The sequence below is a fragment of the Lactuca virosa genome, chromosome 2 (assembly GCF_052849685.1).
Source record: "Lactuca virosa cultivar CGN04683 chromosome 2, Lactuca_virosa_CGN04683_v6, whole genome shotgun sequence".
NCBI classification, from domain to species: domain Eukaryota; kingdom Viridiplantae; phylum Streptophyta; class Magnoliopsida; order Asterales; family Asteraceae; genus Lactuca; species Lactuca virosa.
In genome coordinates this window covers 268,469,963-268,486,173 of record NC_136427.1, presented here as the reverse complement: position 1 = coordinate 268,486,173, position 16,211 = coordinate 268,469,963, and the positions used below count along the sequence as shown (strand labels likewise).

At 32.6% G+C, this 16,211-nt stretch overlaps 1 protein-coding gene across 2 annotated transcripts; it reads left to right on the top strand.

The window, feature by feature from the left end:
- Nucleotides 1-4,699: 4,699 nt before the first annotated feature.
- On the top strand, nt 4,700-12,443 carry LOC145161035 (aquaporin PIP2-4-like). Of its 2 annotated transcripts, none has more exons than XM_079080464.1 (4): nt 4,700-5,090; nt 5,176-5,471; nt 5,580-5,720; nt 12,272-12,443. In XM_079080464.1, the coding sequence occupies exons 1-4, from the start codon at nt 4,787-4,789 to the stop codon at nt 12,383-12,385; spliced, it is 855 nt and encodes a 284-aa protein (XP_078936590.1). In that variant the 5' UTR covers nt 4,700-4,786; the 3' UTR covers nt 12,386-12,443. The 2 variants fall into 2 exon arrangements, with proteins under 2 accessions (XP_078936590.1, XP_078936589.1); XM_079080463.1 differs by lacking the exon at nt 12,272-12,443 and adding an exon at nt 5,839-6,161 and having other exon boundaries at nt 4,702-5,090.
- Nucleotides 12,444-16,211: the final 3,768 nt, after the last annotated feature.

Here is a 16,211-nt window from a genome sequence, read left to right as displayed (position 1 = left end):
ACACCAATAAGTGTCGGTCGTAGTCTGTAGTTGTAATCAAAGTCTCCTGGAGGGAAAACGAGAGTTTGTGTATAGATCTATATGGGGGTGACTCCCCCACACCTAAGCTATACGCTACAGTTAGACTCGGCCAGTCTAGGATGACAAAATCTTAAGATCAATTCCGGTGTTCATTAGAATGCCAAGAGAGACGAACTAGTCATTATCATGCATGGTTATAACGACTCACATAGAGATCCAATACCATCTAAGTAATCAGGGGAAATCATATTCATTCGCTGTGACGATACAATAATACAAAACAATCATAATATTTTATCGGAAAACATCGAGTTTTCCAGGGAAACCAATCTTACTCACTGGTACTTTCAAAAACTATAATGCAAAACTTCTCATTTATACACGTTTTGAAATCATTCACGTATATACTTACAGGATCATCACAACATTTTCATGAAAAGTCTTATTACAGAAAATATCGGATTTTCTGGGTTTTACGAACGACATAAACTATCTTACATCAAACATACTTATGAACTCACCAACATTATATATGTTGACCGTTTTCAAAATAACTTGTATTCTCAGGTAATCGTTAGAACGAGGAAGCATCCAGTGTGTTGAAAGTTTCTTTTGTAGTTGCTAATCACCAAACACTTTATATTTTGGGATCATGTAATGTAAACCATGTACTTGATGTAAACAATGCCAGTTGTACTATGTAATGTTTGGTGATGAATGTGTTATGTTTCATGTATATTCATTGTGATGATATTTCAATTTAAGTCACGCGAGCCCTCGGACGTTTCCGCCGTCTGGTTCGGGGGTGTGACATTTGAAGTCTTTGATTCTGATGGGAGACGAAAGTTGATGAAGTGATGCATGAAGTTCCAAAGCAGAAGCTCTCTAGATGTATCCAGTAAGCAAGAGTAAACCACTAAAACATTCTAGTCTTCACTTGTATATAAGTTGTTCTTTATCCTTACAAGTTCATACCAAATGAACCTTAAAAGGATAAGCAACTAAGAGCTGTAATTTTCACTACACCATGCAAGAAGAAGGAAAAAGGAGAGGCTTAGGAACTCTCGATTTTGGAAGCCCCAAAAGAGAAGAAAGGAATATGAAAACTCACTAGTTGTTTCCTCAAATTCTTCCTTATATACCTCCACACAAGTACTAGACCACCATACCTTCTATAAGTCAAAGCATGGTACTAAACGAAAAGCATGGAAGCATAAATGATAGATAACAAGCAACCTCTCCTATCATGGAGAGGTTCACGACTTTGATTCTTTTGGAGTCAAAGTTGAGTTTCCTTTACACAAGCCCTTAATTAGTAGTTACATGCCAAATATATGTTTACTTAAAGTTCCCATTTAATTTGTACATAACATATATATTCATACCATATTTTTATATCCCTATTTTCAACCAAAATTTTCACTTTTATATATTCAAATATATCAGACTGTAATTACATTATGGGAAACATGTAGTGAATGTGTGTGTGTACAGTCGAACATTTCCCTTCACATGAGTACCTGAAAAACTTTTATATTCAACTAGAAACGCACGAAGCCTATTAAGTTTCCCCAAAATATCATATCCCACAATACATATGCAATTCATACACATAATGGCCTTCAGTATAAAGTTGGTCCGCCCTTGGCCTACAGCATGAAGTTGGTCCACATAACCAACGTATAAGAAATATAACGAAATTCATATAATCACATCTCTTAAGAATATGAAAGGGAAAATACACATATGAAAACAAATAACATGAACCAATACACAAAGCACATTGGTTCCTTCTCCTTTTATGATTGTTGATATGTATAAGTGAATTGGTTCATTTTATATGTTTTGATATGTGTAATTTCTTTTTCCATATTCATAATATACTTTATTTTTTTGGGTTTCGATTTTTTTTTTTGTGTTGACTGATCCTACAGATTTCGATTTATTTCTATAATCGATCTATTTTTTGTTGGTTATTTTTTAGATATTCTAAAAAACTTAAAGAAATGTTTTAAAAACTTTGTAAAAAGTTTTTAAAAAATTAGAAAAGAAAATTTAAAATATTTTAAAAAAGTTGTGTATATATTTTGGAACATTCAAAAAAAGTTGTTAAAAATATTAAAAAAATATATTTTGTACAAAATAACTAATTTCGAGGAGATATTGTATTAGAAAATTTTAGGTTAAAATCATATAATAACCGATCATAATATATTAGTGGCACTTTATAAACATGAAAATATGTTTAATGTTAATAATAAAACATGTAGGTTCTTTTCTAAAGAAACATTTTTTCTTTCACCACATTCATTTGAAACTCCCATTCATTTTTCGTTTCACCACATTCATTTGAAACTTCAATGACTTTTCAATTTCTTTCTAATAATGATTATAAGTTGGTTAATAAGATTAAATAAATATCAAACCTAAAGTGTAATCATATATAAACTAAATTTCAATATTAAAATAATATATTTACTTCTACTTATAAAGTTATGTTTTTTAACTTTATACATATTATACTTAATTTATTAGTTTTAATATATTGTTGGATGTAAACCATTATCATTTTAAAGCTACAACTTTTGAACATTTTGTATAAAATATTTAAATTATAAACTTAAATATAACATTACAGGACCAACTTAAATATAAATTTTAGTTTATCTTAAAGAGCCCAGATAATATTTTGTAAATAGTTAAAAGTGATAAGTTGTAGTGTCTTTCTAATAATTATTATAATTTGGTTAATAAGGTTAAATAAATATCAAACCTAAAGTGTAATCATAAATAAACTAAATTTCAATATTAAAATAATATCTTTACTTCCACTTATAAAGTTATGTCTTTAACTTTTAACATATTATACTTAATTTATTACATTTAATATGTTGTTGTATATAAACCATTATCAATTTAAAGGTAAATGCAAAAACTAAATTATAATATCATTTTAACTAAAATATTTTCTAAAGATATTTGTATAATCTTTAAAAGTTTTCAAATAAATAGCTTAAAATAACCTACAATGACAATAGTTAAAAATAACTCTATATAAATGATTATATTGTTACCTTTAAAATCAAAAAACAATATCTGATTATTTAAATAATTATAATGATAGAAATTAAAACGTTACGAAAATAAATTTTAAAAAATTATTTAACAATAATAAAAACTATAAATAACATTAAGCTATATATTATATTTAATTTTATTCATGAGTAACTCGCGGATAGAAGTCATTCAAACGGTTGAGTTTATACAGTTATAATAAATGTATATATTATCATATAATTCAAAATAATCAATATATTATATTAATTTAGTATACAAATTATTATATCAAATTTAACAACAACATTATTGTTATATTTAAGAAAAACATATATTTGTAAAGATTTCAACTATATAGATGTTTCTGCGCAACGCACGGGCATTCACCTAGTTTTTTCTATATAAAAATGTACAAGATAAATAAGTTGTTTGATTGTTGTTGATTGAATCAAAAAATTTTGCTCGAGTCAAGAGTCGATTGAGTTATATCTAATCTTTTATGAGACCAGTTAAAAAACATATTTAAAGTATAATCGAATTATATTTATAACTATGATATCAAACAATTTGAATAAAAGCTAATTAGAAGTTAGAACCAACATCTATCTAAAACAAATAAAACGAATATTAAACAAACTCAAAAAAAAAATATCTATAAATCATTAACCATATAATTGTGCGTACAACACTTTAACAATAACATAAAAATCGTAGCACAAACAACTAAAGTGTGGCAATAGAATACTCGCCGAAGTTTCTATAGTTACATATTGTTTCTTTGTCAATTTATGGATCAACACTAGATAACTTTATTTCCATCATATATTGTGCATTTTCACTTTTTTGTTATGTAGTTCCTTATAAATCGTATGAGTAAAAACGTTTATAAAACGTGGCAGTATCATGGCCACTTATTATTATATTGGAGTAACATTAGATGATTGGCTGGGTTAGCAAAAAGTACTCCTACTCTTGAATATGATTGGGTAATGGGATCCAGATGGCAGAAAGATAGAGGTGAAAATATGAATTAATGTGGCCGAAATTGAAATGGACGGTGGTAGGTGAGAGTGACAGCCTACTACCCTACTATGCATCATCGTCGTTATGTTATTAAATTTATGTTGTAATTTGTTTTCATTATTCAAACACCTCCGTTTATTATAATTTAATATTTAATTAAATCATAAAATTAAAAATAACTTATAAATTAGTTCATTTGAAATAAATTATTGATAAGCTTATAAATTAAAAACTAACTTATAAGTTATAAGTTAAATGGTATATAGATTAATTTGTCAAATAGGATATAAGGATCATAAATTTAACCAATAAAAATTAATTATATCATCTCTATATGTAATATATAACCTATAGAATTTTCCCAAAAAGGTTTTGTTTACAACGCCTTGCGAATCTTATTTTTCAAAGCTTTTGTTACAACACTTTGTTTATCTTATCTCAAACAGATGCATATAATTTAACAATATATCGCGTTCATTAAATTAATGTTGACAATTAAAATATAATAGTCGGCGACTAAAACAAAAGGAAATACTATTTTACTACTTTGTTCCAGATTCTTCTACATTTCCACCTAATATAAATACCACACTTGTTAACCACTTCACTCATCATCTTCATCCAAAGTCCCTCTATCTCTTTCTTACACATACAAACACACCAAACATACATACAGCTTTCAGAAATGGGCAAAGACGTTGAAGTTGGTGGTCATGACTATGGCGCAAAAGATTACGAAGACCCTCCACCGGCTGCCTTTATTGACGCCGAGGAACTCACGAAATGGTCTTTTTACAGAGCCATCATTGCTGAGTTCATCGCCACCCTCTTGTTCCTTTACATCACCGTCTTGACTGTCATCGGCTACAAGTCTCAGACCGATCCCGCCCACAGCTCCGACCAGTGCGGTGGCGTAGGAATACTAGGCATCGCGTGGGCCTTCGGGGGCATGATCTTCGTCCTCGTTTACTGCACCGCCGGCATCTCCGGTAACTTTTCTTTCCTTATCAATTTGTTTCACTTAGTACTTCGATAACTTGATGGATTTTGACGAAGGTTTGATCAAAATTTCAGGAGGACACATTAACCCTGCGGTTACGTTTGGGTTGTTCTTGGCTAGGAAGGTGACACTCCCGAGGGCAGTGATGTACATCGTTGCTCAATGCTTGGGTGCTATCTGCGGTTGTGGTCTTGTTAAGGCTTTCCAGAAGACTTACTATAATACTTATGGTGGTGGCGCCAACGAGCTCGCCGACGGTTACAGTAAAGGCACTGGCTTGGGTGCTGAGATCATCGGCACATTTGTCCTTGTATACACCGTCTTCTCCGCCACTGATCCCAAGAGAAATGCACGCGATTCCCATGTCCCTGTAAGTACTTACTCTGCAATATTAGAACTTGTTTAGGCTATAGCCATTCAAGACACTTGTTTTCTCTTCTTTCTTTTGACATAGTTTTTTTGGATGAATTAATGAAAGGTGTTGGCACCTCTTCCTATTGGATTTGCTGTGTTCATGGTTCACTTGGCAACAATCCCAATCACCGGCACCGGAATCAACCCTGCTCGTAGTTTTGGTGCTGCCGTCATGTATGGAAAAGATAAGGCATGGGATGATCAAGTAAGTTATAATCATATTATTCATCGTTTATGGTCTTTAATTTGGACCTTCTTGATAATCCATTTTTACTCCACCATGTACGTGTACTCACGGATTGAGGTGTGTGTTGTGTGTACAGTGGATATTCTGGGTGGGACCAATGATCGGAGCTGCCATCGCCGCCTTCTACCACCAGTATGTGTTGAGAGCAGCAGCAGTGAAAGCTTTAGGATCCTTCAGGAGCAATGCCTAGGGAAAGAGAATGAAGTTTGCAATATTTCCAAGAAATTGTACAAATTGGCTTGTTTTTTTTATTGGTATTTAGGGCCCATATTTTTTCAATGTGCCCAATAAGGTCTCTTGACTATGGTTTTGTGTACATTCAGTCCCTTTTGTTTTGATGTAATTGTTGAAAGGGTTTATTTACAACCCAAATGCAAAGATAAGCAAGGGGTTTTGTCATCTTTTGTCCTACGGTTACATATGAATTACTTTGATTTTTACTATTTTAATTATATTATCTAAAATTGCAATTTTTTTAAAAAAATTATATGTTGAAAAGAAATTAAATATTGATATTGACCGTTATAAAATGCATGACATGTCAATAGAATATCTTTTTTTCGGTTTTGACATGCAATGAAATAGCTTTGTAATGCAAAAAAAAAAAAGTTTGTTTAAAAAAGAAAATTGTTTTCCAAAAGAAAAGTTAACACACTCACATGTAAATATTTATAAAAAAAACTCATGCTTTAATAACATGGGAACAATGTTCTTAAAAATTGGTTGGATCGAAAATTAAGGAAAAGTTTGTGAACAACAATAAACCAACCGGTTATTATAATAAACAGATTGAATTCATTATATTGAATAAAAACGGATGGAACATTTTCCTTACAACTTTTGTGTCATTTCATATCTATTTAGATTTCTTTTGAATTAAATAAAAACACGATCTTATATGTTATGAAAGCTTTTTCATGTTTGTATTCTTCTAAAATTATATTTTATTTTAATATTATAATTTATTCAAAATAAATATGATTTTCTTTTATCATTGTTAACATATAAATCGTATTCTATATTTTTGAAAAATCATATTTCCAACAATAGTGTTCAACAAAATATTGACCAATCATTTAACTATTCAATAAATAACTATTATCCATACATATTTTGTTTAAAATACAAAAACTATAAGAAAGAAAATATATGTGTCATTCACAACGATATATTTCAAAACTTCCAACTAATCTACTTTATATCCCTTTCAATGCGTCATTTGCATCGATTCCTTCTATCATCGTCTTTCTCTAAGTTTCTTTATCAAGATTTCCAAATTCCTTAGCTTCTTTTTCTTATTTGATCTGCATCAAAACATATACCAAACTTCGTTAAAACAAAAAATAAAATAAATGCATTGTTTTCACAACCTAATATAAAATCAAATATCAAAATTTTATACATTTTCAGAATGATCAACATCATGAAAAGTAGAATATAACACTTGATAATAAGTTATCTTAGAATATTACAAGTCAAATATTCATATATATGATCGCACTTATGTTACACCTTTGTCGTTTCTTTCACATTTTGACAGTGAACCGTGTATCATTAATTTTCTTAATTTTAGTATCAACAACACGGTTTGATATTGACTGAGTCATTCTTGTCATTTGATCTACATTAAAACATATACCATACTTTTATTAGAAAAAAAAAACTAAAAAATTCATATTAAGTACCATAAACTAAAATTATTCAACATGTTTTGCTCTTGACTTGGTGATTCTTGTTAACTGATATGCATCAAAATATATATAATTCTTATATGAGAAACATTCACATTACATGCCATTAATTAGAATAATTCATGAACTTATATATATAAGTACTTAACTAACTAGAATACTAATATCATAAAGCCTAAACTACAAAATTTTAATATTAATCAACATGACTCCACTCTACTAATAAAATATGACATGACCTGTCCCTTGGATTATATAAGTTATGATAAAAGAAAACCTAGAATATTATACATACACACATTAATTTTACACCAAAAGTAAGACCAATATATGAGTACATGAATCAACTTTGACTTATCCAATTAGGAAGTAAAGTTTGATTGATCAGTAAAATAACATCTTAAACCAAATTATGAATTAACATATAACTTATCAAATTAGAATACCAAGAATATCAACTCACCAAACATAATTTTACTAAATTATTTTTAGAAGATCATCTAATTACTCAAACAAAATAACACCTGAAAAATCAAATTAGGAAGTAACATTTGACTTACAAAGGCAAAATACCTAGAATGTCAAGTTATCAAAAACTATTTTATTAAATTTTTACTACATCATCTAATTAATCAAACAAAATAACTTTTGGAGCCAAATTAAGAAGCAACATTTGACTTACCTAGAATATCAAGTTATCAAACACTATTTTACTCAATTTTCACCAAATCATCTAAAAAAAATTAACTTGTAAAATCAAATCATTTTCTAAATACTTGAAATATTATTTAGATTCAAAGCAGAATCATATTACATTAGTTTAATTTGATGATATTGACGATATAAAATCAGAATTAGAATCATGAGATTCAAAATTAGATTATTATCTGCTTTCTAGGGTTTTAGTGGCAAAATCTGAATCATAATGTGCTGAAGAAGTCGTTCCTAATGATAGATGTTAGGTAAGAAAGCTAGAAAACGAAGTATTTTAGTCGGATTCGAGGTAGATCAATACGATTCATTCAGATTTAGGGTTTTTGCTGTAATTTCTAGATAAATATATAGATTTCTAAGGTTTTATGGAATAAAACTGAGAAGATTTGTTGATGATTTGGATCGATATCAGGTTTGTGTTGAATAAGATGAGAAAAATTTAGATCTAAAAGCATTTTTGGGAGGAAGATAAAAGAAAACGTCATGGAGAAGGAGAAGCCAATATATGTTCATTTTGAGTGAAAATTCACACTTCTAGCCCTCTGTGTTTTTAAGTTAACCGAGAATTTTATGAATATTTCAAAAATGTCACTGTCTCCTTTGAGATATAATGGTTTAATCTTAGCCATTGATCAAATTAAATGAATGATTCAAATCTTGTTTCTACGTCTCACAAAGTTCAATATTCACATTACCTAACCACACACACACACACACACATATATATATATATATATATATATATATATATATATATATGAGATAATGACTTAAAAGGGTAATATATTTTTTGATTTGTACACATTTGTTCACTAAGTTTTTTTTGTCCACATTTACCTCTTTAACTTGTTAAACTGTACACATTCAGTCCTTATAACTGGCTATTCCAAGTTAGCCGGTAAAAATGACTTAATAGGGTAATATATTTATCACTTTGTGCACATTTAATCCTTAATATTTTTGTACATATTTAGTCATTAATATTTTTTTTGTTGCAAAATAAGTCATTTTTGTTTTTGTACTTATGAATGATTTCTTTACGTTTTTCTCATGACATCATACGTGGGACAATCATTAGTGAGGTGTTTGAGGCTTTTTACACTTACGTCCATCGCGATCTCGACTACTTGGTTGTTTAGGTCATGTGTTCTGAACGTCATAACTTCTTCATATGATCCCATATTCTAACGATCTTTATATCCATCCGTTCGTAGTTTAGTCTATTACAACTTTCGTTTAGATTACTCCTGTTAAAAAGTAATATATTTTTACTTACGATCTTTATATCCATTCGTTTTTTATGAATGCATGTATGGATGTTTTTTTTAATAAAATCGTAAGTAAAATACATTACATTTTAACTTGAGTAATCTTAACGAAAATTGTAGTAGAATAAAAAAAACGAACATTTGAATATAAAGATCGTTAAAATTTGATATCATATTAAGAAGTTATGACGTTAATAACACAAGACCTAAGCCAAACCACAAGACCTATGCAACCAAACTATCGAGATCGCGATGGACATAAGCATCAGTAGCCTCAAACACCTCATTAATGATTGTCCCACATAAGATGTCGTGAGAAAAACTTAAAAAAATCATTCATAAGTGTATGAGTACAAAAAAAAATCCTTATTTTGAAACAAAAAAAATATCAAGGACTAAATGTGTATAAAAATATTAAGGACTTAATATGTACAAAATGAGAAATATATTACCTTATTAAGTCATTTTTCCCGGCTAACCTGGAGTAATCGGTAATAAGTACTGAATGTGTACAGTTTAACAAGTTGAAGAGGTAAATGTGGACGAAAAAAAAACCCGGTAACCAAATATGTACAAATTGAAAATACATTACCCTTTTAAGTCATTATGGGTCATGCTAATAAGACACCCTTTAGACACCTCATTGACCCCTTCAAAAAAGTCAATCTATAATTAACTACTTATAATTAGCTTTTTCGAAAAACAATAAAACTTCGTACAATAAAACTATTTCAAATGTTAACTAGGGTGTGTATATATATATATGTTCAAATCATTTTTTAGAATGAGAACAATTAAGAACAAATTTAAACCACTCATTTATTTTCTCTATTTTCTTGTCCGCACCTCCCTCTGCCTCACTCGTCCCCTCATCAGAAACCACTTTCATCTAATGTCATCGAGCTCCTTTCCTCCATAATCTCCAAACTTTACATCCTCGTATTCTCGTTTCTCCTCTCATAACCACCATCTCTTCTTTGGAAGACGATCCCCTCGCCAAACAAACAATTGATTTGATTTCCGAAATTTGTTGGTCAAGTGATTCTTCAATATACAACGAGTTTTTTGATAGGGTTTTAGATCTCGATTATCTTTCGGTTCCTTATTGTGGAGCAGGCGTCAAATATATTTGGTAATTGTTGTTGTTATTCCTTACACATATTTGTTCTTATGAGTTTTGAATGACGTCAAATACATACTTGCTGGATGATTAGTGATTCTTGTTGTTATTGTTGCTTCATTACTCTTTCATTTTGGGTAATTAACTTTTATCTTGTTTTATATAATCTCATAGACATTGTGACAGCTTACAGATTTTTTATGAGCACCAAGTGTTCGATGAAATGCCTCAATGAAAAAACCTCCACAAATAAATCAAGAATAAGGTGGTGTATTCATTGATGCAATCTATAGGTGCTTGTTGATGGTTTTTTTTTGCTGAAACAACATCATTTTGATGTCTCTGTTTAATTTGCCTCTGTTTTTTTTATTGGACTTTATTTCCCCAAACATATTCAACAACTTGAATGTTTGGTTATTGAGATTATAAACTAGATGTTATATTCTTGCATAGTTTCCCCAAACATATTTTGATATCTTTGTTTAATTTACCTCTATGTAGGACTCGAAAGAGGTGACTTAAAGAGCTTAATGGGTTAAGTTGGCAACTTAACCCTAATAAGTACGAAAGTGACATTTTATTTGAAAATCCTTAACTTTGAACCCACATTAAGCCAAACATTATGGCCCTTAGGTTAAATTGTACCGCCCGTGCTTCTAGGCTAGGCATTAATATTGACGTTATAGTCTAGGTTAACCTTTGTAACTCATTTTGAAGAAATGAAAAGGAATTATGTGAATATTATGTGAATTAGGTGTTTTATGCTTAATTATTAAGGTTTAATTAATTAAGAATAAAAATGAGCGTCAAAAATAAATATTAGATAAAGCCGATATCTATTAAGAAACTTATAGTGGGCGTGACAAGGATTTCGGATATATAAAGAATACCAAAATCCGAGTTATAACGAAGAAGTTATGACCTGTCGAAGTTTCGCGACAAAACCGGCACGGTGCCGAATGTCGTAAAAAATGAGTTTTTGATAAACTACTTTTTGACTTTAGTGATCTAAACGAAAGTCGTAATGCTCGTTAAACCGAGAGTATGTATAAAAAGAACGCCCAAATCTGACTTCGTATGAGGAAGTTATGATTTTTCGAAGTTTCAGCTTAGCAGTAGACAGCTAAAAACTCAAATTTTAGATCGAGTGATTTTTAGCCGACACGACCTAAACGAGAATCGAAGGTCTCGTCAATAGTAGCACAACGGTAAAAAGACAGACGAAAACGGAAGTCGGATGAAGAAGTTATGAATTTTTAACGGTTTTCCTGTCCCAGTCTGTTAAAAATAATAATATAAAAATTAAAGTCAAAATTAGCCGACGAAGTCTAAACGAAAGTTGTAGAGAGTAATTTTACCTACGCTTTCATATAAAGAACGTAAAAAACGGAGCTCGTATACGAAAGTTGTGGATTTTATAAGTTTTTGCACAAAAATCGAGAAATTTCGCATAGGTGGCTTCGGCCACGTCACCCTCGCCCAAATCGTGCCACGTGTCCGAACTGCTGAGTCATCCGAGGCCACCTGTCGACGCGTGTCGCATTCTCTTCGTACCGGAGGCTCGGCCAATCAGAAGTTGCCTCGTGCCTTCTCCGTGTCCTCGCCTCGAATCCGACGCGTGTCTTCTATGGTCTTTAATTTGGACCTTCTTGATAATTCATTTTTATCCCACCATGTAAGTGTACTCACGGATTGAGGTGTGTGTTGTGTGTACAGTGGATATTCTGGGTGGGACCGATGATCGGAGCCGCTATCGCCGCCTTCTACCACCAGTACGTATTGAGAGCAGCGGCTGTAAAAGCTCTTGGATCCTTCAGGAGCAATGCCTAGGGAAAGAGAATGAAGTTTGCAATATTTCCAAGAAATTGTATAAATTGGCTTGTTTTTTTTTTATTGGTATTTAGGGCCCATATTTTTTCAATGTGCCCAATAAGGTCTCTTGACTATGGTTTTCTGTACATTTAGTCCCTTTTGTTTTTATGTAATTGTTCAAAGGGTTTATTTGCAACCCAAATGCAAAGATACCAAGCAAAGGGGTTTTGTCATCGACTTTCATCTCTCTTTTGTCTTATAGGTTGCATATGAAAAAAATTGATTTTTTCTAATTTAATTATATTATCTAAATTACATTTTTTTTAAAATTTTGATATTTAAAATTTTGATATGTTAGAATGAAATTAAATTTCGATAATATTAGTAGTGACCATTACAAAAATGCATGACATGTCACTATGTCAGCAAACTACCTGTTTTATAATTTTGGTATTCATTAAAATAGACTTTTTTTTAAAAAAAATTTTAAACCGGCAATTTTATTAAAGATGCACCCTAGCAAGATACTAAGCGCCAGGAGTACAAAGATTAATCATCAGAGAAGAAAGCAAAGCATACATTATGTACAATTTAGAGGTGAGACACACCACTTATCCCAATCCATTTTGTCGTCTGTTTTTGTCCTATATTTTCTCCATGTAAATACTGTGGCTTTGATAAAGTCCACAATTTTCGTCGGTTTCGATGACTCGCCTCTAAAAATCCAATCATTCCTAGCCTTCCACGAGCTTCAGATAGTTCCGTACAGAATACAAGTAAGGGTCTCTTTCTTCTTTGGACAATGTCCCCGGTTCCTGGCAAAAGGTAGCACCTCATTGACTCTGGAGAATAACTGGGGATGAATTCCACACCAGTTAAGCACCGTACATAAGATCTCCTTCGCCAGGCTACAGGAGGTTAAAATGTGGTCTGCAGATTCATTACTATCTGCACAGAAGCCGCACATCGGGGAAGTAACATGGATGTTTCTTCTCTCTAAAGCCTCAGCGGATGGGATCCTCCTCTGTTTAGCGCGCCATACAAAACTTGCCACCTTTTTAGGGACCGAATTTAACCACCAAAATTCACCATCGCCAACAGGGTGATATGCTTTGTCAAGTTTACTCCGCAGCCTCGCCACACAGAATTTCCCATCCATCGCATAGTCCGATCTCCAAGTTAAACCCCCCGTCATATGTATTCAATATCTCCTTTACTTCAATATTAATCTTCCAAAATCTATTCTTAACTTTGTCAATACTTGACCATACCCCACTCCTCTTATGTTTTGCAAAACAATACCAAGGCATGTTTGTAATGTTATGAAACCCGCTTATAATTTGGGCCCATAGAGATTGCGGGCAAGTTTTGAACTTCCACCACCATTTGGCAAGAAGGGCCAGTTTTAGATTCCATAGAGAACCCACTCCTACCCCACCAATATCCTTTGGGGCTTTTAGTTTATCCCAAGCAACCCAATGCACAGTTTGCTTTTCATAATCGCTCCTCCATAAGAGCTGCCTTTGAATTTTTTCAAGCTCTTCAATGATTCCAGCGGGGTCAGGAAATAATGAAAGGTAAAAAGTTGCAAGATTCCCAAGAACCGGCTTTACCAAAGTCATCCTCCCGCAAAAACTCAATGACTTTGCCTTCCACGAGGAGAGTTTAGATCTGAATTTGTCAACAATTGGCTTCCATGCTTTTTTCCTGTTCATGTTTTCACCCACTGGTACTCCAAGGTAGATAAAAGGGAGAGAAGAAGGGGCACATCCCAATGGCCACGCCCAGTGACATACCTCCTCAAATTCAGCTCTGACACCAAAGACCCTTGGCTTATTGAAGTTCACCTTTAGGCCCGATACAACATGGAAACATTGAAGTATTCTAGCAAGATTGGAGACATTTTTTGTTGACCATTCTCCAATAAACAAGGTGTCATTTGCGTAAAAGAAATGGGAAAGTGACATGTTAGTATTTGGAATGGGGATACCATCAAATATCCCTTTTTCCCTAGCCGCTTTCATCATAATGTTAAGGCCTTCCATCGCCATTATAAAAAGGAAAGGAGATAGCGGATCTCCTTGTCTAACTCCTTTAAATAATGGGAATTCCACTGTTGGGCTGCCATTAACCAGAACCGACGCCCTCGCCGACTTAAGGCACCCGTTTATCCATCTTCTCCATTTTACTCCAAAGTTCATCTGTTCCATAATCGAGTCAATAGACTCCCAATTTACAGAGTCAGACGCCTTGTTAAAATCTGCTTTGAATAATAATATTTTCCTGTCATTTTTTTCGCCCAGGAACACACCTCATTTATTACCAAGGGACCATCTAGTATATTTCGCCCTTCCACGAAAGCCGATTGTACATCATCAATGCACGTACCAATATGTTTTCTCACCCGGATCGCCAATGTTTTGGCAACAATCTTATATAAAGCACCAATAAGACTTATTGGTCTGTAATCGTTTAGAGATAGTGGGTCCTTTGTCTTGGCGACAAGTGAGATAAAACACGAATTACATCCCATGGAAAAATTACCTCTCTTTTCAAATGATCTCACAAATCTCATGATATCATTTTTTAACAAATCCCAATAAGTTTTAAAGAATTTGAATGAGAATCCATCCGGCCCCGGGGCCTTTTCCGATCCACAACACCATATTGCATTCTTGATTTCCTCAACCGAGAAAGGTAACTCAAGAAAGGAGCTCTCCACCTGGGAAAGTTTTTTGAATCTGTTGCTCCTAATTTTTGGTCTATTATGCCATTTTTCTGCAAATTGTCCAGAAAAATGCAGAAAAATCTCATTTTTAATGGCGTTAGGATTCGAAACCCATTGACCATTAACCAATAGGCCGTGAATTTTATTCCTCCTGTTTTGGTTATTCACAAAACCATGGAAAAAGGAAGTGTTTTCATCCCCATCAACCACCCATTTTATTTTCGCCTTTTGCTTCATATCCATTACCGCCACCCTTTCAAGATCTATAACTCTACGAAGACATTTGGACCGATTCCCCAGCTCATGAGGTAACAATGCTCTAGATTCGGCTACAGTATATAATTGTGGTATCTTACTCCTGCACTCTGCCAACTCCTTAGTTTCCATAGCAAACCGAAGTTCCCGCCATTTCTTAATTTCTTTCTTTAAGAACCGAAGTTTGGCAGCTAGGAAAGCATCGGCACACCCATGACCATTAAAATTCTTCCATGCCTCCACTACAACTTCATGAAAAGCCACCCTTGATATCCAAGAGTTGAAAAATCTGAATGGTCTTGGACCAAAGTCCTCAGCAGATGTTTTCAGTACAATGGGACTATGGTCAGATAATTCTCTAGCGAGGACCGTTACTGAAGACCCCGGGAATGAATCTATAAATTTATCACATACTAGAAATCTATCCAGTTTGCTCAGCTTACCACCATCGTCAGGTCTGAAAAAAGTAAACTTATATCCCCCCCATTCTTAAATTGTGAAGAGCACATGAGAGAATAAATTCATTGAAATCAGCAGCAGACACATTACAAAATTTGGAATTAATCTGTTCCTCACGCCTACGAACAGTGTTAAAATCGCCAACAAGGATCCATAACGCCGATCTACTAGATATTATTTGAGCTAGTTTTTGCCACAATCTTCTCTTTTCAACGGGGGAATGTGGCGCATAAACATTAATGATAGCTATGCCAATGTTTATGCCCACCCAAAGACCAAATACAATCAGAAAGTACCTTGATTTTATTGTATCTGTTAGCCTTGTAATGCACAAAAAGAGTTTGTTTAAAAAGCAAAATTATTTTCAAAAAGAAAAGTTATCATACTCACTAAACATGACAT

Excerpts from the sequence above, each read along its gene's own strand:
- LOC145161035 (XM_079080464.1), top strand. The coding sequence starts at position 4,787 with ATGGGCAAAGACGTTGAAGTTGGTGGTCATGACTATGGCGCAAAAGAT. Across the intron at positions 5,091-5,175 it reads CTGCACCGCCGGCATCTCCG|GAGGACACATTAACCCTGCG; the intron begins GTAACTTTTCTT and ends TCAAAATTTCAG. Across the intron at positions 5,721-12,271 it reads ATAAGGCATGGGATGATCAA|TGGATATTCTGGGTGGGACC; the intron begins GTAAGTTATAAT and ends TTGTGTGTACAG.